At 40.5% G+C, this 19,539-nt stretch overlaps 1 protein-coding gene across 7 annotated transcripts in view; it reads right to left on the reverse strand.

The window, feature by feature from the left end:
- Positions 1–19,539, reverse strand: part of ctnnd1 (catenin (cadherin-associated protein), delta 1) — a 41,502-nt gene that overhangs the window by 4,845 nt on the left and 17,118 nt on the right. For 6 of the 7 annotated variants that reach the window (XM_033623252.2, XM_033623248.2, XM_033623251.2 and 3 more), the window contains 14 exons: positions 19,298–19,388; positions 18,888–19,078; positions 18,359–18,614; positions 17,202–17,273; positions 14,740–14,890; positions 11,340–11,541; positions 8,169–8,286; positions 6,780–6,936; positions 5,279–5,296; positions 4,942–5,007; positions 4,557–4,684; positions 3,209–3,359; positions 2,883–3,078; positions 2,582–2,775 (listed from right to left, as the gene is read on the reverse strand). In XM_033623252.2, the coding sequence (XP_033479143.1) occupies positions 2,582–2,775; positions 2,883–3,078; positions 3,209–3,359; positions 4,557–4,684; positions 4,942–5,007; positions 5,279–5,296; positions 6,780–6,936; positions 8,169–8,286; positions 11,340–11,541; positions 14,740–14,890; positions 17,202–17,273; positions 18,359–18,614; positions 18,888–19,078; positions 19,298–19,388 (1,991 nt within the window). The remainder of the gene's footprint in view (positions 1–2,581; positions 2,776–2,882; positions 3,079–3,208; positions 3,360–4,556; positions 4,685–4,941; positions 5,008–5,278; positions 5,297–6,779; positions 6,937–8,168; positions 8,287–11,339; positions 11,542–14,739; positions 14,891–17,201; positions 17,274–18,358; positions 18,615–18,887; positions 19,079–19,297; positions 19,389–19,539) is intronic. The other variant, XM_033623250.2, reaches the window with a different exon arrangement.

Consider the following 19,539-nt stretch of genomic DNA (forward strand, 5'->3'; position numbering starts at 1 on the left):
TGGGCATGAATATGTAATGTTAAAGGTTTTTGTTCCCTCAGAGAGACAGTGTTAAGAGCCACACTATCAGCTGCCAAAGATAGAACAGTGTGTGTATGCGTGTGAGTGTTTGTGGGAGCGTCAAGTGTCAGATGTGAGCCAGCTAATATTTGCAAATATAGAATTTATGTAACTTTGCTGTGTAATGAGTGGGGTTTGAGTTCCTTAATGTCAGTGCCAACGAGCTTTTGAATCTATTTAAGAGATATTTTAACATAAATGCTGGGACTGACAACCCTGGCTGAGATTATCTAAAATGCTCCAGTGTTTTAAACCCTTAAAGGTCTTGCACACCAAGCAGGTCAAGGCAAACCTGCAAGAATTAAAGGCTCTCTTAGTCTTCCTAAGCTTGGAAGGTTTTTGTCACATACAGCAAACATCTCCTCACGATCCGCTAGCTACATGTCCTCTAAATATGCTGTGAAAAAGTCCAGTCTCTGTAGGCAGCCCAGGCTCTGCAAATGGCACCAAAAACACTTCACTTCTGTTTATGTTCAACAATGTTATCAAACACAACGGAGCTAGTTCACCTTTTAGCCTCATTGTAGCCTGTAGCTCTAACTGCCAATCTGGGCACCGTGTTCACGTGTGCGCGCTTGCACGAGACCATGAGACATGGGCACTGCGTTCATGTGTGTGTGTGCTTGCTTTCGCTGGTCTCGCGCTGGCTGGTTGGTGCAGCCTGGACCAAAGTGTTTTTGTTGCCATTTGCAGAGACCGGACTTTTTCACAGCATATTCAGAGGACATGTAGCTAGCAGATAGTGAGGAAATGTTTGCTGTATGTGACAAAAACTTTTCAAGCTTAGGAAGACTTAGAGAGCCTTTAACTGAAACTTCTATTTAATTCTCCAAAGTCTGCAAACAGCCTATTATCATATTAACAACTTATTAACTTCAACACATAGAAACACAGCGTACTATGTTGTAAGGAGTGATGATTCAGCGAAACACTGCCACAGTTACATTTGTAGAATTTGAAGCAGAGTGAAGTGATAGTGAAGTACTGGACTTATGTTGCTCAAAAACATATTCACTACCCTACATAAAGGGCTGCTAATCAAATCAACCCTTCAAATTTAATAAGCCTTCAAAGGAATCAGAACTGGACCTGTGTGCACAGTGAAATGATAAGTCAGACATAGATGAATCTGTGTTGGATTGGGGTTTTTTTTTTAGGTACCATGCATTAGAGAATTCAACAGTAACACAAAAATGCAAATTAATGAATAATTGATAAAGGTTTAACTCTTAGCAGTAATTTGTATGCTGCATTACAAACACAAAAGCAAGAGGTAATTTTTTGTGTTTGCAGTTACTGTTAAAAAAATAATGTAGTGAAAATACTACTAATTCAAACAATATTTAAACTGGATATGACAACTAAAAACAGGAGACACTCAACACTTGCTTCCAGCAGTACACTTTACATGGTGCAACAATAAGTGTATTTGTGTTGAGTGCCCCAGAGGTGATCTTGTGTAGGCCAACATGTCAGGTAACATCACCCTGGGTTCCTTCGTCAAAAAGCCTATGGGATTTTTCCATTGGATTTTAGATTATTGCAGAAAAAAGGTCTGTGACATACAAAAGTTTATGATACTTAAACAATTTGTTCAGCATGATCATCTTCACACTTGAACACCAAGTTCATGATTACTGAAGCCTAAATGCAATCACCAGAAGTAAAAAGCTAACATTGGGCTCTCAAACAAACTACACTACGGTTACATGACCTAACTTCATCACCATAACAAGACGGTGAGACAAAGTGGTGGATAAAAACACAACGGTATGTCGCGTCTTCTACATGACAGTAAGTTACATTGGTGGGAACACTTCAAACATGTCAACTCATTTATACCAACGTCACCCTATTGTGTCAATAAGTGAAACTAGACAAAAACAAGGAGCAACAGACACACACTACAAGCCAGTGTCATCCTCACAGCATGTAGGCAGCCACTGATTCAAACTGAACTGAAGAACTCACCACAACGATTGGTATATTTATAGCCGCAGATATGAAACCCTTCTCTGTAGTGGAAAACGCAGGCTTTATTAACAATGCTTAATGTAATTAAGTGCTGTTACAACATTCCCTTACAAGCCCATTTCAGCCGAACGATAATCCCTGCTTCGTACAAAAAACAAAAGCTCAAATTATGTTAGTTTTAATAGATAAAAAAAAAACAAGGCCATTTTTATTTAATTTCAGAAAAAGATTTGTTTCTTTGTATTTACTACTACTGCTACCAGTACTACTACATTTTATATTTTGTAAAGAGCCTTTTTTGTTTTATACGCTGCTATGAAGACACCTCAAAAGATTGGTCACTCAGGTATAGCTCCTTCATCGTTCAAAGTAAAAAACGTCATACTTTGTTATTTTTTTATAAATTAAAAATTTAAAAATAATCAGGGAAATTTCTACTATTTGCTTTATTATGGAAAACGTACCGAGCCATGACACCAATGCATTGTGTTGAACCGAACTGGGAAAACTGTTACACCCCTAATGTGTTTCCATTTTGCTTCCTGACCTTTGTCTATGAGTGGCAGAGTGCTGTCCTCATATCCTCCATTGGCCCTCGTGTTGCTGCTAGGAGGGTTTAGGTTGACCATGAAGTCAGTCTTCTTCCAGCCGTCCTTCTCTAAAGTGCGCCGCAGCTCCTTGTAGCCCCACACTGTCTGCAGCACCAGGCCAGCCCCACGCACCTCCCGCTCAGAACGATTACTGGTGATCCGAGTAAACAGGACAGTCAGAGAGTTAAAAAGAGGACACGACAGGCCATATAAGGCATGCATAATGCAGGCAAAAGAACCTTAGAAATCAACCCTTACCCATCCTTGTTAATGAGCACCAGTCTCTCGATTCCCTGTGAGGCCCTGAGGGTCTTGGCTGCATCCAGGCTGGAGCCCAACACCTCATGGAGTGTGCTCAATACCGATACCACCGTTTCTTCTGACAGCGCTCGCACCGGCTGACTCTGACCACCGCCAGGCAGGTTGGCCACCAGGTGAGGCACTGCATGTTTACCTGACAACATCCAAGTACAGAAAGAGTGTTTAAAATCAAAACGCACATAATACGGATGCTATCCTGTTGATACAAGAAATCCTTGTGACAGTAGGACTAGCTCGGTCACACAGAGTGCTCCAAGTCTCACCTAGCAGATCTCTGTTGCGTGCATCAATGGCAAGGTTGCGGAGGGCTCCAGACATGGCGCGGACAACGCGATCGTTGCCATGGGCCAGTAGCTCAGTCATCATGGGTAGACCCTTCTCCTGGCGCAGCAAGGCACGGATGTATCTCCCATACTAGACACACATTTGTTTTCACATTCAAATCAGGGGACCAAATACTCTACCTTTCATATAATGTTGTGCACATTTGCTGTAATTTTGTGATACCGCCCAGTCAAAATGTTTAACAGCAAATGCCAAAGGCGCTCCCCTGAAGAGACATATAACTGCTTTACAAGTGCCCTGTGCCACTATTGTGTACAAACAAACATTAAATGGTCAATTTTAGGGATGGGTATTGTTAAGATCTTATCTTATCTTATACTACTATGCTTATCGATACTCCTTATCGATTCGGTATTTTATCGATACTCATATCAGTTCTTTTTCAGTTCTTTTGGTTTTCTTGGTTCCTTTGTCAAAAAACTAATGGGATTTTTTTTGGATCATTGCTGAAAATAAGCTCCATGGCAAAAAATAACAGTTTGATTCTTACAGATTTTGTTTAGGAAAGTAATCTTCACAAATTAACACAATTTTGAAGCGTAATTTCAATTGGCTGGACATTAGGCTATAAACAAACTACACCATGGTCGCAAGACTTAATATCACCACCACAACGAGGCTGTAACGCCGCGGTTAGTGTGATGGCGTTCTGTAGTCTCATTTAGCCACCTATTTGCAACCTCCTTTTTTAAGACATACAAAAGCTTCAAAATCCACAAGTGGGGTATTTGCTGACCTATTTTATGTCATAGAACAAAACGTGAAAGTCTCTTAAGCTTGTGTTAACCACAGACCTTATTTCAGGCATCTTAACCAAAAACCCATTGACTTTGAGATGAGGGAACCAGGAGTGCAAAAATGCCAACTCATTTTTGGGTTTTAGAACATATTCCTGCACCACTCTATGGAGACGCAAACCCCGACGCACAGGGTCAAACTAAGTCAAGCGGAGTCAAGCCAAAGCAGTATATGTATGGAAAAACGCCATACGTGCGCTGTGCAGCTCTCTCTTCAGCTTTTTTTGGACAATAATATTGGCTATTATTGTTTTTCTTCAAGATACATCATCAGTAGGGGGAATTTCAATATCAACCAACTCTACTTGCAAGCTCCGTTTGGCAAGCTGTGAGAGCTGTAACAGTTATGTATAGGTCTGTGTTCATGTTTATTCAGATTCCCACAATCAAAGACAACAACCACTGTGTTTACTCAGCACAGGGATTGTTGGTGAAATGGAACAAAATAACAATGGAAAGCAGTTCTTACAGTCCAGCGCCCGGCACACAGGTTCTGAACAGCTCCAGCGGAGGCTTCCAGCACAGTGGGGTTCTTGGACTCCTTTAGCAGAGAAGTGTAGATGCGGACCACCTCTGGCTGGTACAACAGCTCATAGCCTACAGTAAAGAGAGGAGACAGAGGAAGAGAGTGGGGAAGAGGGAAGGAGGAGGAGGAGGCGAACCATGGAGAAGAATGTGCAAATGGCAGGAGTGATTGATGGGAATATGCAGAAGAAACATGGGAGATGAAGAGGTGAGGAAGAGGCACAAATGGAGGTTAAAGATGGTTTAAGAGGGACAAGAATAAATGTTTTGAAAAATGCATTTTTTTCAGTTTGTGCTGTACTGTATGATACGTTTAGTAAAAGTGTTACCTTTAGCAGGTGTGGTCCTCTTTGGAATGTCTATTACGTCTGCAGCTGCATCCTCATCTTTCTTACCTGGAATCAAACATGGCAGCCTTAGAAACACAAAGAAACTAAATATGGTACACTGATTTTAGAGAACTAGTTCTACTGTTAGTACATTTGTTCTAGTTTTGTTAAACATACAGTATGCTATGACCAAAAACTGAGATGCATGTGGCGTGCATGTTAGTGATGAGACAGTAACACTGACCTTTTAGCTCAGCTACTCCATCACTACTACAATAACAACGACAACGACAGGCAGCAGAAGCAAAGTGCAGTCATACAGAGGCAAAAAGCTTACCTTTGGAAAACCACTCATCTGTAGCCCAACACAAAAATGGGAGAGAAGGATAGAGGAGGGAGGAGAAGAAGGAGGGGTGAAGAGGGAGAAGAGAAAGTCAGAACAGGAGGAAGAGAGAGCATTTACAGTAAGAGGAAAGCAGCCATAACTGAGCCACCCAGTTAACACCTGCTTAGATCCCAATAGCACTGCTGCCACCACACACAAATCAGCAACATGACATGCCAAGTATAAAGGCCAAATAAAGCAAATCAAAGAACACAGCAGCTCATGTAACCATTCTATATACACACATTGTAACTGCTCTGCACAGTATCACTTTGAGAATTTGCAGCTATAATAAAGGGTGATATGGCTTGCTATACTAATAACTATTGTTATAATAGTTACAATTATTGTTAGAATTAAATAAATCAAAATCAAAGCAGAACTACTAGTGCTTTTATTCTGAAGCACCCCGCTCATCTGGGGCAGAAAGTTTTGATGTTTTTGCTGTGAGCTTGAAGTTTTCAGTCAACAGTCAGATGTTAGTCACAGGAGAGCTGCATGGTCGCAAAATGCAACTAAATATAGTAGTGGTCTGGATCTGATTGCTTTAATCGCGATGTTCATGATATAGTCATTTTACATATCCCATGTGGAACAAGCTGCAATACATAGAGCATATTCTATGTATCACCCACACCTACTATGATATGTTTCTATGCAAAACACCTAGAAATTATAAATATATAGAAAAGCATTTATCTAACCAATAAGCTGATACTCAGTGCACAACATCAGTGATCCCAGACATTTCTTGTATGTTCCCCAAGAAGAGAGATCACAAGTATGTCTGTCTTGCATAGCAACTAGTCAGCTACACTGATGGTCTTATTTTTCATACAGTAACTGAATCATTCTGTCTTTTATACCTTAATGTGAAATCTAGTCTGATGTCATGTAAAATTCTGATTAAAGCAAAGCTGAGCTGTTTTCCTGTACAGGTTGCTGTTAAAGAGAATCGATCACAATCGATCAATCGATCATTATCTTTGTGTATTGTTAGCATGGACAGTCAACACCTTTATGAAGTGACTACATTGTTTCTACATAGCCCCAGTGTATCCAAGTAAAAAGAAAATTAACAAAGAAAACGACCAGGGAGGATATATAGCATATGAGTTATTCATATGAGTGTTGACAGATGTTCACCTCAAAATGATTTTAGAAAATAGTCAAAGCCACCAAACAGCAGAAAGGTGGTGTGTGGCTGCAAAAAACAACAAATCAATACTGTCAGTGAAACACAAACAGAGAGCCGCAGCAGAGAGGATGAGCTTTCTCGCAGTCGGGAAAATTGTTAACATTCCTGTGCGGGTAGTATTGTTTGTGCAAGTGTGTGCGTGTGTGCGCGTGTTTTGGTTTAGACTACTGTCAACAGTGACATCATCGCAACTGTTCCTCTTACGGGCAGAGCAAACAGAGCCCATGTCTCTGTCTCTCCCTCTCTGACACAGACCTTTGCTCTTGCGGGAGCTGAAGCAGCCGCTCTTCTGGCTGGAGGGGGCGGGGCCCTGGTTGATGGGCACGGCCTCCTGGTAGCGCTCACAGCCGGGGATTTCACGATGCACCTGATAGGACAAGTTCCTCAGCAGACACACGCTGTTCTCTATCAACTGCAAAGATGGAGGGAAAACGGTGGGATGGAGACAAGAAATGAGAGGATAAAAAAGAAGAAAATAAGAAAATAAAAACTCTCCCTGCAAAGTTTCTCACTGTAAGGTTTCGTTTTTTAGTTGCTTCAGTTTCATGGTCCTGGTGCTTTTTATTTCTTTTTCCTCCTTTTATTGAACAAGTAATTTACAAAAAAGGTAGGTTGAACATAGTATTAAAAATCCATATGTGTCTGAGTGGTAAATAAAAATCTGTCTCGCATAAAACAATTAAAAAAAAAAACAACTAAAGTACACACATTTGAAATAATAAGCCTAAATACATAGAATTGGTCTACAATTTAAATTAAAGGTTCATACATGCAAGTTATTTTACAAAATTTGAAATTCATATATTTCAGAGATTTTCAATATAACTGAAATTCATTACAAAAAGCAATAAAAATGGTCAGTCCCTACAGTTTCTTGCACAATCTTACAGTTTCTCATTGTAAGGGCATCTCTCACCCTCTTGCTTTAACTCATGAATAAATTACAACCATCTCAACCACCAACAGTTTGATAAGAGATTCAGGTGTGTTACAGCCAAACTACATGGGGAGCGGTTGCCTCACATCACATAGATGGAGCGGATTGGGGTTTTTCACCTGCTACACAGACTCTGTCTTTGCAGTGTGTGGCTGCTGCCAGAGTCACTGTGTGCATATTGAGTTCTGTCAAGTAATAATGCAGTTTTTTATGCAGGGTTTGGACGTGTACACTATACTAAGTGGTACTGAACTAATCAACTAGATCGTTTTAACTATAGAATGCGCTGATTTGATCGATTTATTTGAATGTGAAATGTAAAAACACACACAAGGTTGCTCTGCTGCTTCACACTGCCTTTGGTACAATGAGGTATTCATTTTTATTATTGGTAAACAGACTGTACTAGTTTTTTTACACAGTTCTATGTAGTTTTTACCTGTTGGGGGGCTGCAGAGCCACGCATAGAGAAGAAAAAACAGACCAGCCAAGTAAAAGTAACGTTCAAGCAGGCAAGCGCTGTTTTCGTGAACAGTGCAGCAGCTTAGATTGAGGATAATGGACACGCTCTGCTGCAGCGCGACCGTGTCCCATGTACTTTTGGCCGTTATGCTAATGTAAATAGATTGCAATAGACCTGTAAATAGACTGATGAGTAAAATTGGTGCAGATCCCCCTAATGTCAAAAAAATCAGAGGTACACTTACCTTATTGTCGACATCTTTACAATCAATCTGGGACTGGACAATGTACATGAGCGAATCAACCAATCCTGTGCACTCCCTCAGCTTCCTCCTTGCCTCACTTCGCTCTGAGCTCACATTTCTTAAGACAAGTGGAAAGTTGAGAAGAGGAGAAACGTAAATGTAAAACAAAACATGGATTAGCAGTTTGAAATGTTGAAGAAATAATTGAGGCACATAAGAGGTTAAAGGGGACAGGAAAGAGTCAATTTTAGTGACTACAAAAGGATTCCAGCACACAATGCTTGAAAACACCCCCAAGAGTGGTTTGAATGAAGCTCCTGTTAAATCTACTGGTTTACAAAGAGAGTGCAGTTTGGTGAGATCAAGTTACAGCTCTGGACCAATATCTTTAACTGCTCTCTTACTCAGTCCTACTTACAGACTGAATTGATGGAAATGTGCAAACTAAGACAAGTTCATTCTTTATTCGCTGATGTAGAAGGCATGTAAAGAAAGGAACATGAGGAATAAAACTCTGTGGAATGATATTCAGCCTTGGTCTTTTGTGCTGGCCTGTTTGTCTCAGTGACACACACGCCCTCTCAAACAATACCAGGACACATTCCCTTCCACAGCATGGGGCACCGATTTCACTTCACTTAACAATTCAGGAAGTTTATTTACACTTTGCAGTCGGCAAACAATCAGAATCTAAACTGCAGACTAAGGCCACAGCCACACTAATAGTTTTCATTTTTAAACAGTGTTTTTAACTGAAAACAATCTCCGTACATACAAGCATTTTAGCACTGTTTCAGAAAATCTCTGTTGCTACTGAGAGTGTATTTACCCACTGCAGTTATCTTTCTCCTCATTAGTACAAGTCAGCTCCACCTAATGCTAGGGCTGGGCAATTTAACGGCTATGTATGATAAATCAATATATTTTCAAGCAAGATATACATTTAGACAACACTGTATATCGATACAGCGATATATTCTCCAGCAACAATTCTTAGAGCCCTAGCCTGACTTGCACCTCCCTGCACGTCCCGGTGTCACAGACCTCCTATTTTTGTAAGCTGAACCCATTTCCCTCAGTGGAAATGAAGCTCTTATTTACTTTTATTTTAGAGATAAGAAACAATAAATTACGAAGAAAGCCCCCACAAAATAGCATTTTAAGTTTTGTGTGTGTGATTTATCCTGGCTTCATATGAGAAGTGGAAATCTCCACTCTTCGCTAGGCTAAATTATACAATGTAAAATGCCATAAGCTTGTGCTAATAACGTTTGCACGTTGTATTTGTTTGGAAAATGTGTTTAGTATAAGACAGTTGTTTTGTTAGTGAACCTAGTGAGTTGTAATGGAACCGAACTTTGTAACGTTACCTTTGTTAAATGCTGCTGTTGTCCCTAGCTTCATAAGAGTAGAGGAAATCCATGCTAGACGCTAGGCTAACTTAAACTATGAAAAATGCCACCGGCTTGTGCTAATAACATTAGTATGTTGTATTTGTTGGGAAAATGTGTCCAGCAAAAGACAAATACTTTGTCTGTAAATGCTGCAAGTTTTAATGAAGCTGATTTGTGTACTTGTGTTTGAAATTGTCAATATAAAGCCACATTTAATGTGTTTTGGGTGTGTTTTGAATCAACTACACTTTACAACACTTCCGCTACAGACTAGTGTTTTGGAGGTGTAACTGTTGTGCAGCTGCATATTTTCAAACAGTGGAATAAAATCCCTGTCTTTGCATTTTATTTTGATCACAATCTGTGTTTATAAAACTGCTTGGGACATTTCAAATGTGGCTTTGACCTGCAACTGAAAACATGTTGCCCATTTCGTACAAATACTGATATATATATATCGTGTATCACCAGTCAGCCTGTGAATACCAAGATATGAGTTTTTGTCCATATCACCCAGCCCTACCTAATGCCCAATTCTAAATATTTTGAGAGCTTGTGTTTTTTTGTAGAAAAATCCAGGGAGAATAACCTGGTGCAGCCAGTGTACTGCTTTCAGCCCATTCATGTAAAGTGGTACAGTTAATTCAATGTACAGGCAATCTACATTACCATTACAAATTTGCCGTGGATATTAATCATTTATCTATGAAAAACTACATCTGCATGTTAATGTGTTAGGAAGGGGCCTCAGTGTGTCACACAACCCATGTCACACTTTTTTTTCAATTAGACTATAAGAAACTGCTGATCAGTGCCCAGTATGATGTTAAATCATTCTGTTGGCATCTATATAAAATGACAAATATACTTTTTTTCTTTTTAATAAAACATAGCAAAATCTTTTACTCAAGCGTTTGCTCATTTAGTGTACTAAGATGATACTGTTTGTACCATTTCTGCAAATGCCAAACTTTCTAAATCTTCAAGGTTACCAAGTTATTCACACATACTTTTCTAGATGTGCAAATGAACACTGTGATTACCGTGTGGTCAAGGGAATGCATAGATAACAGACTCGCAGGCCACAGCATACTGTTTACACTGTAAAAGTCAATGCCCCACTGTCTTCTGCCTGTAAACTCTGAAATTCCCCTCTTCACCCGCTCCTCACACTCAGCTACTGTGAGGCAGCGCTTCTCTTTCCCTTAGCCAGATTTGTCATTAATAAAATAGCTGACTTTTCACCCTTAAGTCTTTTAGTGAGCACTATATAAAATTAAATAAGGTATCCTGTTTACATGCTATGCTAGTAGTTGAGTAAAGGCGTCTGACGTGCACATTACACTTTAGAATATAATGGACCTGCATGGAGTGCTTTATGCTTATTGACTTACTGTACTTCTTTCTACTGAAAGGGTAGCTATATAAAAAAAATACTTTTACTGCAGTTATTGTGTGGATATTATCCAAACATAGGAGGAGCAATCAGAGGCAGAAATTTTAATGCCATCTATTAAAACTGAATATGAATGGTTTGTTAAAATGAACTTAGCTTCTTTCCTCTCTCTTCATTTAGACCACTTCCCTATGTTTTCCTTTCTTCTGCTCTGTTAACTCATCACTGCTCCTTTCTTTTCTCATACATCCCACTGCTCTGCCAGTCTGTTGAGCTGGCATGTTCCCCTCTTCCTCTCTTGTCTGCATCAATCCTCCCACATTCCATCCCCTTCATATCATCAGTATCAGTCAACCAGCTCTTCAGCTCTTGCTTTTGTACCTCAGGCAGCCTGCTGTGTTTGTGAGGGCCGTCTCCCACTCAAGATGCCTCGGCTTGCAGTTCTCCTCCCCTCCTCCTGCTCCGTTGCTCCCTCTCTCCCAGCCAGAATGGGGCACCATTACCTCGTCAGAAAGGGCGTGCAGTGCATGGTCCACAATCTCCATTTTCACAGAGTCATGAGATGACAGGTTCCACAGTGTACCTGGGAAAAATGCAAAATGGACTTACATTTATATAGCACCTTTGAAGTTTTCTGACCACTCAAAGTGCTTGTCACATTCACCCATCCCGTTCACACACACTTTGATAAAATGGTAGGCGAGGACACCATGAAAGGCGCCACCTGCTACTCAGTCAAACATTCACATACACTCACACACTGATGGCACAGCCATTGGGAGTAATTTAGGGGTCAGTATCTTGCCCAAGGATATTTCAACAGGCGGACTGGAGGAGCCAGGGGTTGAACCACTGACCCCTTGATTAGTGAATGACCCGCTTCATCTGCTGAGCCACAGCAAAAATGAAACAAATGCAACTAGAATTACTGCCCAACGGTTGTATGCCTCCATGCACAAGTCAAGTTTCTCTTCCAGTTTACATCCATGTCTGTGAAAACATGGATTCTTCACATCCATTGTCCCCCCAGCAACACAGAAGATCTATACAATCAGCACAGTTTCAAGGTGGACGTCCAAGATTAGTGTCACCAATTCAGTATCTGACCAAATGTCTCCCCCTCTGTTCCTGAGATATGACACTGAATAATGGCCAGAAAAGTGTTTTTGCAGAACATTATGATGTCACAGTGAAGGTGACCTTTGACCATTTAGGTATAAAATGTTATTACTACATCATTATATCCTATTTGACATTTGTGTTGTGCCATAATTAGCGTATGAATTCTTGAGTTATGGTCAAAAACATGTTTCTTGAGGTCACATTGACCTTGACCTTGTAAATCTTGGTGGTCAAAGTGAATGTTTGTAAGGGCTTGAGATATCGCATTCACGAGAATGACAGTTGAAAGTACGGATGCAAGGGCAGACCGACGGACAACCCAAAAACATAATACCTCCAGCTACAGCTATCGCACGGAGGCAAAAAAATGCATTTGTAATGCAAAGGCATGTAATTATGCAGCCTACTTTCAACCTTACCAAATGTCACCTTAAACATAGGCCTATGGAAAATAATAGACTTGCAACGATTTATCGGCAGTGCTCGGAATCAGGCCGGTTTTCACGTGATGGGCCATGACCTGTGACCGTCCGGTCAGTCTAAAATATGCCAATTTAAAACGCCGGTCAAATTCCCCGCGCTGCATGATTGACATCATGTTAACATCAGCAGCGCACACACATGTGCAACTCACGGCTTGGGCGATGTGAGGAAGTGAAACATGGGCGGCTTCTCACCTTAAATCATTCATGCACACACATCAAAAGATAGACGAGAAAGTGAATTGAAAGTGAATTTAAACTTAACAGCGGAGCTCTCACTGTTGCACTGTGCTGCTTGAAACTGACGAGGCACGTGTCCGCATGCCGAAGATGCGCGTGTCCGCGCGCTTACTGACGGGCGCATCCTGAAGACCTGTGTGAATTTTCCACAGGAGATATTTTTACTTTTTTGTATATTCAAGAAATTACCCACAAATGCTCTACACCAAGAATTATTTCATTTATCTATGTTTTTATTTATGTATGCCTTTTTTACTTATTTATTTTAATACTGTACCTGAAGTTATATTTGGGCAAAAAGGAAAATGTTTCTTAACCTGTGTCACTGTTTTTGTTTGTTTGAGATGATTATTGAAAAGCTGGTTGTATCTTGGTTAAAATGTTCTATTAAAGCAAAGATAGAAAATATTGCAATATCTTGTGTGCTTTAATGTGGTTTGAAATAAATGAAATCGGAATCGGCCATCCAAACTAGTGCTGCACGATTAATCTAATTGCAATGTCAGGCTGTGCGATTACATAACCGCATAAAAGGCTGCCATTTGCGATTTAATGTAAATAAATGTTAACGTGTGTGCCTGTGAACGTGACTACCTCTCCTGTAGTGTGTAGAGTTTGTTGACATTACGCCCACAAGCTATCCTGGTGTGTGCAGCACGTATGGTCAGGTGACCAGCCTGCGTGCAGCTGTGACCAACATAAATGCTGAAGAGGAGCATGAGCATGACTATGAACAGGCTGAGTTGGTGCCGAAAAAAACGCAACGTCTATTAAATGGCGATACATTGGATTCAGGTACGGCGACACTGAACGGAAAGACGTGCTGTGTAGAAGTTTAAAAGTTAAAGTCGCCACGTCCCGCGGCAACACGACCAGTCTATATCAGCACTTGAGACAGCACAGAGAAAAGTACAAGGCATGCATGTGACAGAAAGCCAAGCCCGTGTATTGTTAAAGACAATGAGACAACTGAAAGCAGCCAGAGCCTCAAAAAACAACAACAAAGCACAGTTACGCAAACATCTCTAAGTGTCACGGAGAAATCATGGACTCCATAACAAACTATATAATAACAAATTAAAAATTGAGCAATTTTGCTCTGTTTTGGTCCACTTGACATGCTGCTGTGTTATGTTAGAGCCAATTCACTTGCTGGAATTTGTCATTTACGTGACAACGCCTGAACGCAACACAGGCTTGCTCTGCTGTAGGTACAGTGTCGCGCTGCGCTGCTGTGCAAGCAGCGTGTTTGACTGTGCTCAGTCTGTTGATGGTCATTTAGACACTGTCTGTCCATAACAATAACTCTGTCAGGTCAGGTCAGAGCCCCCCTAATAGAGTGTAGGGGAAACACTGAATCAAGCAAGAAGACTAATGATACCATTTATGTATTATACTGTAATTGCAAATCGCAATATTGTCCACTCAAATCGCAATCGCACATTTTTATCAAATCGTGCAGCACTAATCCAAACACTTTGCAAATTGGAAATCGGTACTGGCCCAAAAAAATTGTAATCGGTGCAAGTCTAGAAAATAAACAGATGAATGTAAACAAAATGTTCACACAACTTGAATACAATAAGAAGCTGTAGAAACAGGAATATCCAAATATTACAAGTAAGGCTAAGGCTATAAATACATTTTCATAGCCCGTCTTTATGATATGTTTTAGGGATGTACCAAACTTAACAGACGAACATTCGTTTACCTTGTTCACTCGTCCCTGAATTTCACAATCTGTGCATCCCTAATATGTTTGCATTTTCAATATGTTATAGAATATAGAATGACAATGTTTTTTGTCTCATCATAAACAAACTACTAAAAATAATTAATTTAATTAAATTAATTAATGAATTAAGAGTATTGCAAGACTGCGCTGTTTCTTTTGAGCTGAACAGTGGCCACGCAGTGCTGTTGCGTGTGTGTCTAACCTGTGATGGTGTCAGTGAGGTCCTGGTCATGAGTCTTCCTCAGCAGCCTGATCAGAGCAGGCACTCCATCACAGTTCTTGATGGCGATCTTGTTGTCTGGATCTTTGCCATACGAGATGTTCTTTAATGCTCCACAGGCTGCATACTGAACCTACAACAAAGACCCAACAACAGCTTATTGAACCATTAGTTATAATGGAGTACCACTTAAAGAGAGCACTACTTTCAAATACATATAGTAGTAGAAAACAGTGTTGTGCTCTTGTAACTGATTGACTGTCCTACACAAATTTCATGGGTCTTGGCATTTCTACTAATGCATTTGTCTATAGCCCCTTTCACACAGAGATCGTGCTATTGGGCCACTATGAAGTACCTTCTTCGTGCCACGTTCACATTTTTCCACAGAACCAAACTTCTGCAGCATCATTCCGCTCATATGTATAATTTTAGACTGCTTCCCGGCATTGCAGAATCAAAAGAGACGTAACAGGTGTGACATGTAACACAACTTTGTCGGCCTCTAGTGTGACATATAACATATGCGTCGATAGTGCTTTATAAACAATAACAAAGGCATAACATGGCAATACCAAAATGTACCATCTCTGTTATATGGCTGCTTATCTGGTCCTCTGCTTGGGGGGTAAGGAGCTCCCAGATGTTTTTCCAATTTGCAGACATTTTCTGTTGTTTGTTATAGTTTTGTTGCTTTTCTGTACTTTTTGTGCTGTATTGCACTGTTCTGTTGGTGTTATTGTTTCATTACTATGTATTGTAAAGTGACCTTGGGTTTCTTGAAAGGTGCTATATAAATTAAAGTTATTATTATTATTATTATTTTCAGCATCTGTTCTTTTTCTCTGAGTTAACCACTAACTGCTACTTTTTAAATCTCCCGCGGTGGGTTGCATACATTACACATCATCAAAACACATCCAGCTCAGAGGCCAGACAACACTGTAACCTGATTCTGCGATTGTACCTTATATACAGAACGGTGACGCAGCATTACAATGTGATGCTCCCACCTTGAACAGGGGGTGTAAAAGGGGCTACTGCCTCTTCAAGGAGAGAATTTCACACCATTATGTCGGCTTGTTGTATGAAAAGGTATTATCACAGAATCGGGATACTGAACGGTCTCGCCTCTGAGCTGGCAGCGGAGTTAATAACAGCACTGAAACAACCTCTGTCTCAAAGGGACAGCTGGCACGATGGAACCATGGGCAGGACGGGTGTGACTTTTGACGACTTGTTATGTGTGCAAACCACAGCGTGGGATTTTAAAAAATAGCTCATAGCAGTTAGAGGCTAACTCAAAAAAAGAAGAATAGCTGGCGAAAATGTCGTCAAATTGGGAAAACACTGAGGTCCGAGGGCTCCTTAACCTCCGAGCAGAGGATGAGATCTGCCACCATAAAGCAGTAAATGTCAGTAAATGAGCGTTATTGTCATGTTATGCCATTGTTATTGTTAATAAGGCACTGCTGACACATTTGTTATATGTCACTTTAGAGGCTGACACTGTTGTGTTATAAGTCATGTCCATCACATCTCAACATCCCATGCTGGAAAAGCATGATGCTGTCACTGTTTAATTCTAAGTAAAAATACAAGGCAGCATAAAGAATGGACTTTGAAGTGACCCTATAGTGCAATCTCTGAGTAAAAATGGCTACTTATTAATAGTAAATTAATTGGCCACATTTCTAACATATTTTCACTATGTTAATTACAATTTTAATACCAGCACAAGTTTATGAACTTCGTATAGTCAATGTCAAGCATGTCACTTTTTGTTTTAATGTCACATTCATTTATGTTGTGCAATTTAAACAGTTGAGCATGTTTTCATGGTATTATGCTGTTTTGTATCTTAGCTTTTCACACAACATACACACATACACACACAAAGTGTGTGGAGTCTTTGGAGTGCCTTAAAAACGTAAAGAGGATGCAGTTGCTGCTTGACCCATTTTTTCAGCAGGCAAGCCATCAGACACACACAAAACTCCAAACCTGTCACTGACCGTAGAGCTTAAATTGTGAAATTAAGATGCTTCTTTGCCTCGGGAGTGGAATGCATCATGTGGTTTGTCTGGTAATGCCCATATAAAGACCAGCAAAACTTTGCCACAGCTTGTGCTAAATGAAAGGGAATCAGAAAAACCACAGAATGTTTTGGACGAAACCATATTTAGCCCAAATGTTGACCTACGGGATCTGACCAAGAGAAGTAAAATACGTATTGCTTATTTCTATTTCCCTTTCAACTGGTATTAGTGCTGAGTCTCAAGTTCACCTTATCTCAGGCCAATGAAGTGTCTCACTATTAAGTAAGAAATACTTATACCTTAAATACAAATACCTTAAGCCTCACTTTTACCTCACCACAGTCCAATCATAACACAGTGAGTCAGGAATGAACACAAAGCCATGGAGAAAGTCAGCAAACAAACCTCTTTGTTTGGGATGTCAAGCATACCGACCAGCGCTGGGATGCCTTTCAGCCGACGCACATCAGACTTCACCTGGAAAGTAAAATGTAGGCCACATGGACGTAAGAGGTGATGTAGATTGTGCTTTTTAAACAGCCCAGCAAATCCAAATTATGTCCACATCTATCAATTCAAACATAAATTAAATAAGTACTAGGTGCAAATCCATAAAAAAGGTCCCGCCATGACAGCTGAGCATGCATTAGCTGCTATCACAAAACTGTAAAAAGCTGCACTTAAACTTTTTTCGGTGGTACTTTTTCTCAAAATCTGAACGTTGCCACGTCAATAACTGGAGATATCAAAAACAGACAGACAGCAGCAGACAATGTTTCATTATGTAAAGCGGGATTTTAGCCCTGGCTGAATTTCTGCCAGACTGTAGGGTTGCACGATTATAGCCAAAATGATAATCACAATATCAATCAATCAATATTGAGGTCACAGTCCAATTTCCCAACATGACTTCTGTAAAAAGATTAACTTCATGATGATGTAGTGAGCCTATTTTGATGTTATTGGAGTAGTATTTTACATGTTGTAGTTCAAACTGTAGTCCTGAGACTGCAGGGTTTCCCACACATTAATTTATTTGTGGCGGACCGCCTTGATATCAGCATCTGCAGCCACATATTTTTTTGTTGTTTTTTTTTCGAGGTGGACCATTCATTAGGAGTACTGAAGAAAAATATATTATATTTGGTTATTCAGAGCACCACAATTCAGACAAGAATTGTGGAACAACAGCCCTCTCATGTTAGTGTTATCATTTTTTCAACCTTCTTTATATGAAACCAGCTGCATTCCCATGGAAACTGCACACTCTGCAGTTCAGCCATGGGTCTTAAAGTTTTTTTTTACAAGTGACACTAAATCAGAGAAAAAAAAAAGGCAATGCAGTGCACTTCACGTTTTGCAACCTGAAAAAACACTTTCCGTGTGATCGGGCCTAAACCATTCCTACAAAACACATGACTAATCATCTTTATTCATGAGAGATGTCATTTTGACCCCTGCATTCCTCAACTAATTGCTTTAAATTAATGCATATTCTAGTCTACATTACACTGAGTGCAAGCTTCAGCTATAGCATATAAATATTCGCTTGCATCACTTACTTTATCATTCTTATATGTGAGGTGCTGTAGGTATGCAGCTGCGTTGCTCCTGACGGGGTCCAGCCTGTAGTTGAGCATGGCAATAACCTCTGGCAATTCTGGTTGACGCCAGCCACCGGGGCCAGGAACTTTCCTAAGAGTGCTGTCCAATGAAGCCATGCTACCTCTTTCACCTTGGGCCAGTGGTGCTCCTCCTCCCCAGTAGTACATGTCTCCTGGACCGCTCATGTCGCCATCTAAGGTGCCCTCGTAACTCCTGGGGAGGGAGGAAGAGAACATATGTGAATGAACGTATTTTTAACAACACGTATACAAACAGAAAGGAAGGGTGGAAAAGAGAGGTTTCCCTGTAGTTGATCAAAAAAGTGGTGATTTGGAAACAAAATATATATATATGATGATTGTGGAAGGAACATTATGATGATATTATGATGAAGACACCATCTACAATGCATACACACATAACATATATCTAGATGTTACTCATTCCTAAAACACAGATGAGTCACTCTAAAAATATTCAACTTGCCCAGTCCTGCGTGGGGGCCCATGTGGGAATGCATGGTGGTTGCGGGGTACAGTGCCATAGTGTACTGGGTGTCCCATGCCATAGTCAGGCTCATCATAGCCCATGCTGTGCTGATCATCCTCCAGACCGTATGGTTCTGGGACAAACCTCGGAATGGAGGACAGCTCCATGGCACTTCCCATACGCCCAACCTACACAGGGACAGGATCCAAAATAATAGAAGCTACAGGCCAAATGCTGTGGCAAACTTATGCTATGGATTGTAAATGTGTGTACTCCTGTAATCCTATTTAATTATTTACACACAGCATGGAAGCAAAATACCACATTTAGCAGGTGAATCTTGAAATGTCAGCAGACCAAGTTCAAACCGTGTTAAAAGCAAGTGATACAATGACAATGAAACATGCCTGTGGCTGAGCCGCATAGGGGTCCAGTTGGTTCCGGCTGGGGGCTCTGTAGCTTGGATCCAGGGTACTGTAACCATCTGGATGGACTTGTCTGGAGAGGGGAGGGACAGGGAAATTAAGCGTGAATATAGGAGGAGATGGAAATTTTGGCTAGATTATTCATTTCAATTGTAAACTTAATGTCTACCCTGTCACAATGGCCTTAATCCTAGATCGACTGTGCTGACATTAGTTTCAACAAA

Source organism: Epinephelus lanceolatus, chromosome 3 (genome assembly GCF_041903045.1).
Source record: "Epinephelus lanceolatus isolate andai-2023 chromosome 3, ASM4190304v1, whole genome shotgun sequence".
In the NCBI taxonomy this organism is placed as follows: domain Eukaryota; kingdom Metazoa; phylum Chordata; class Actinopteri; order Perciformes; family Serranidae; genus Epinephelus; species Epinephelus lanceolatus.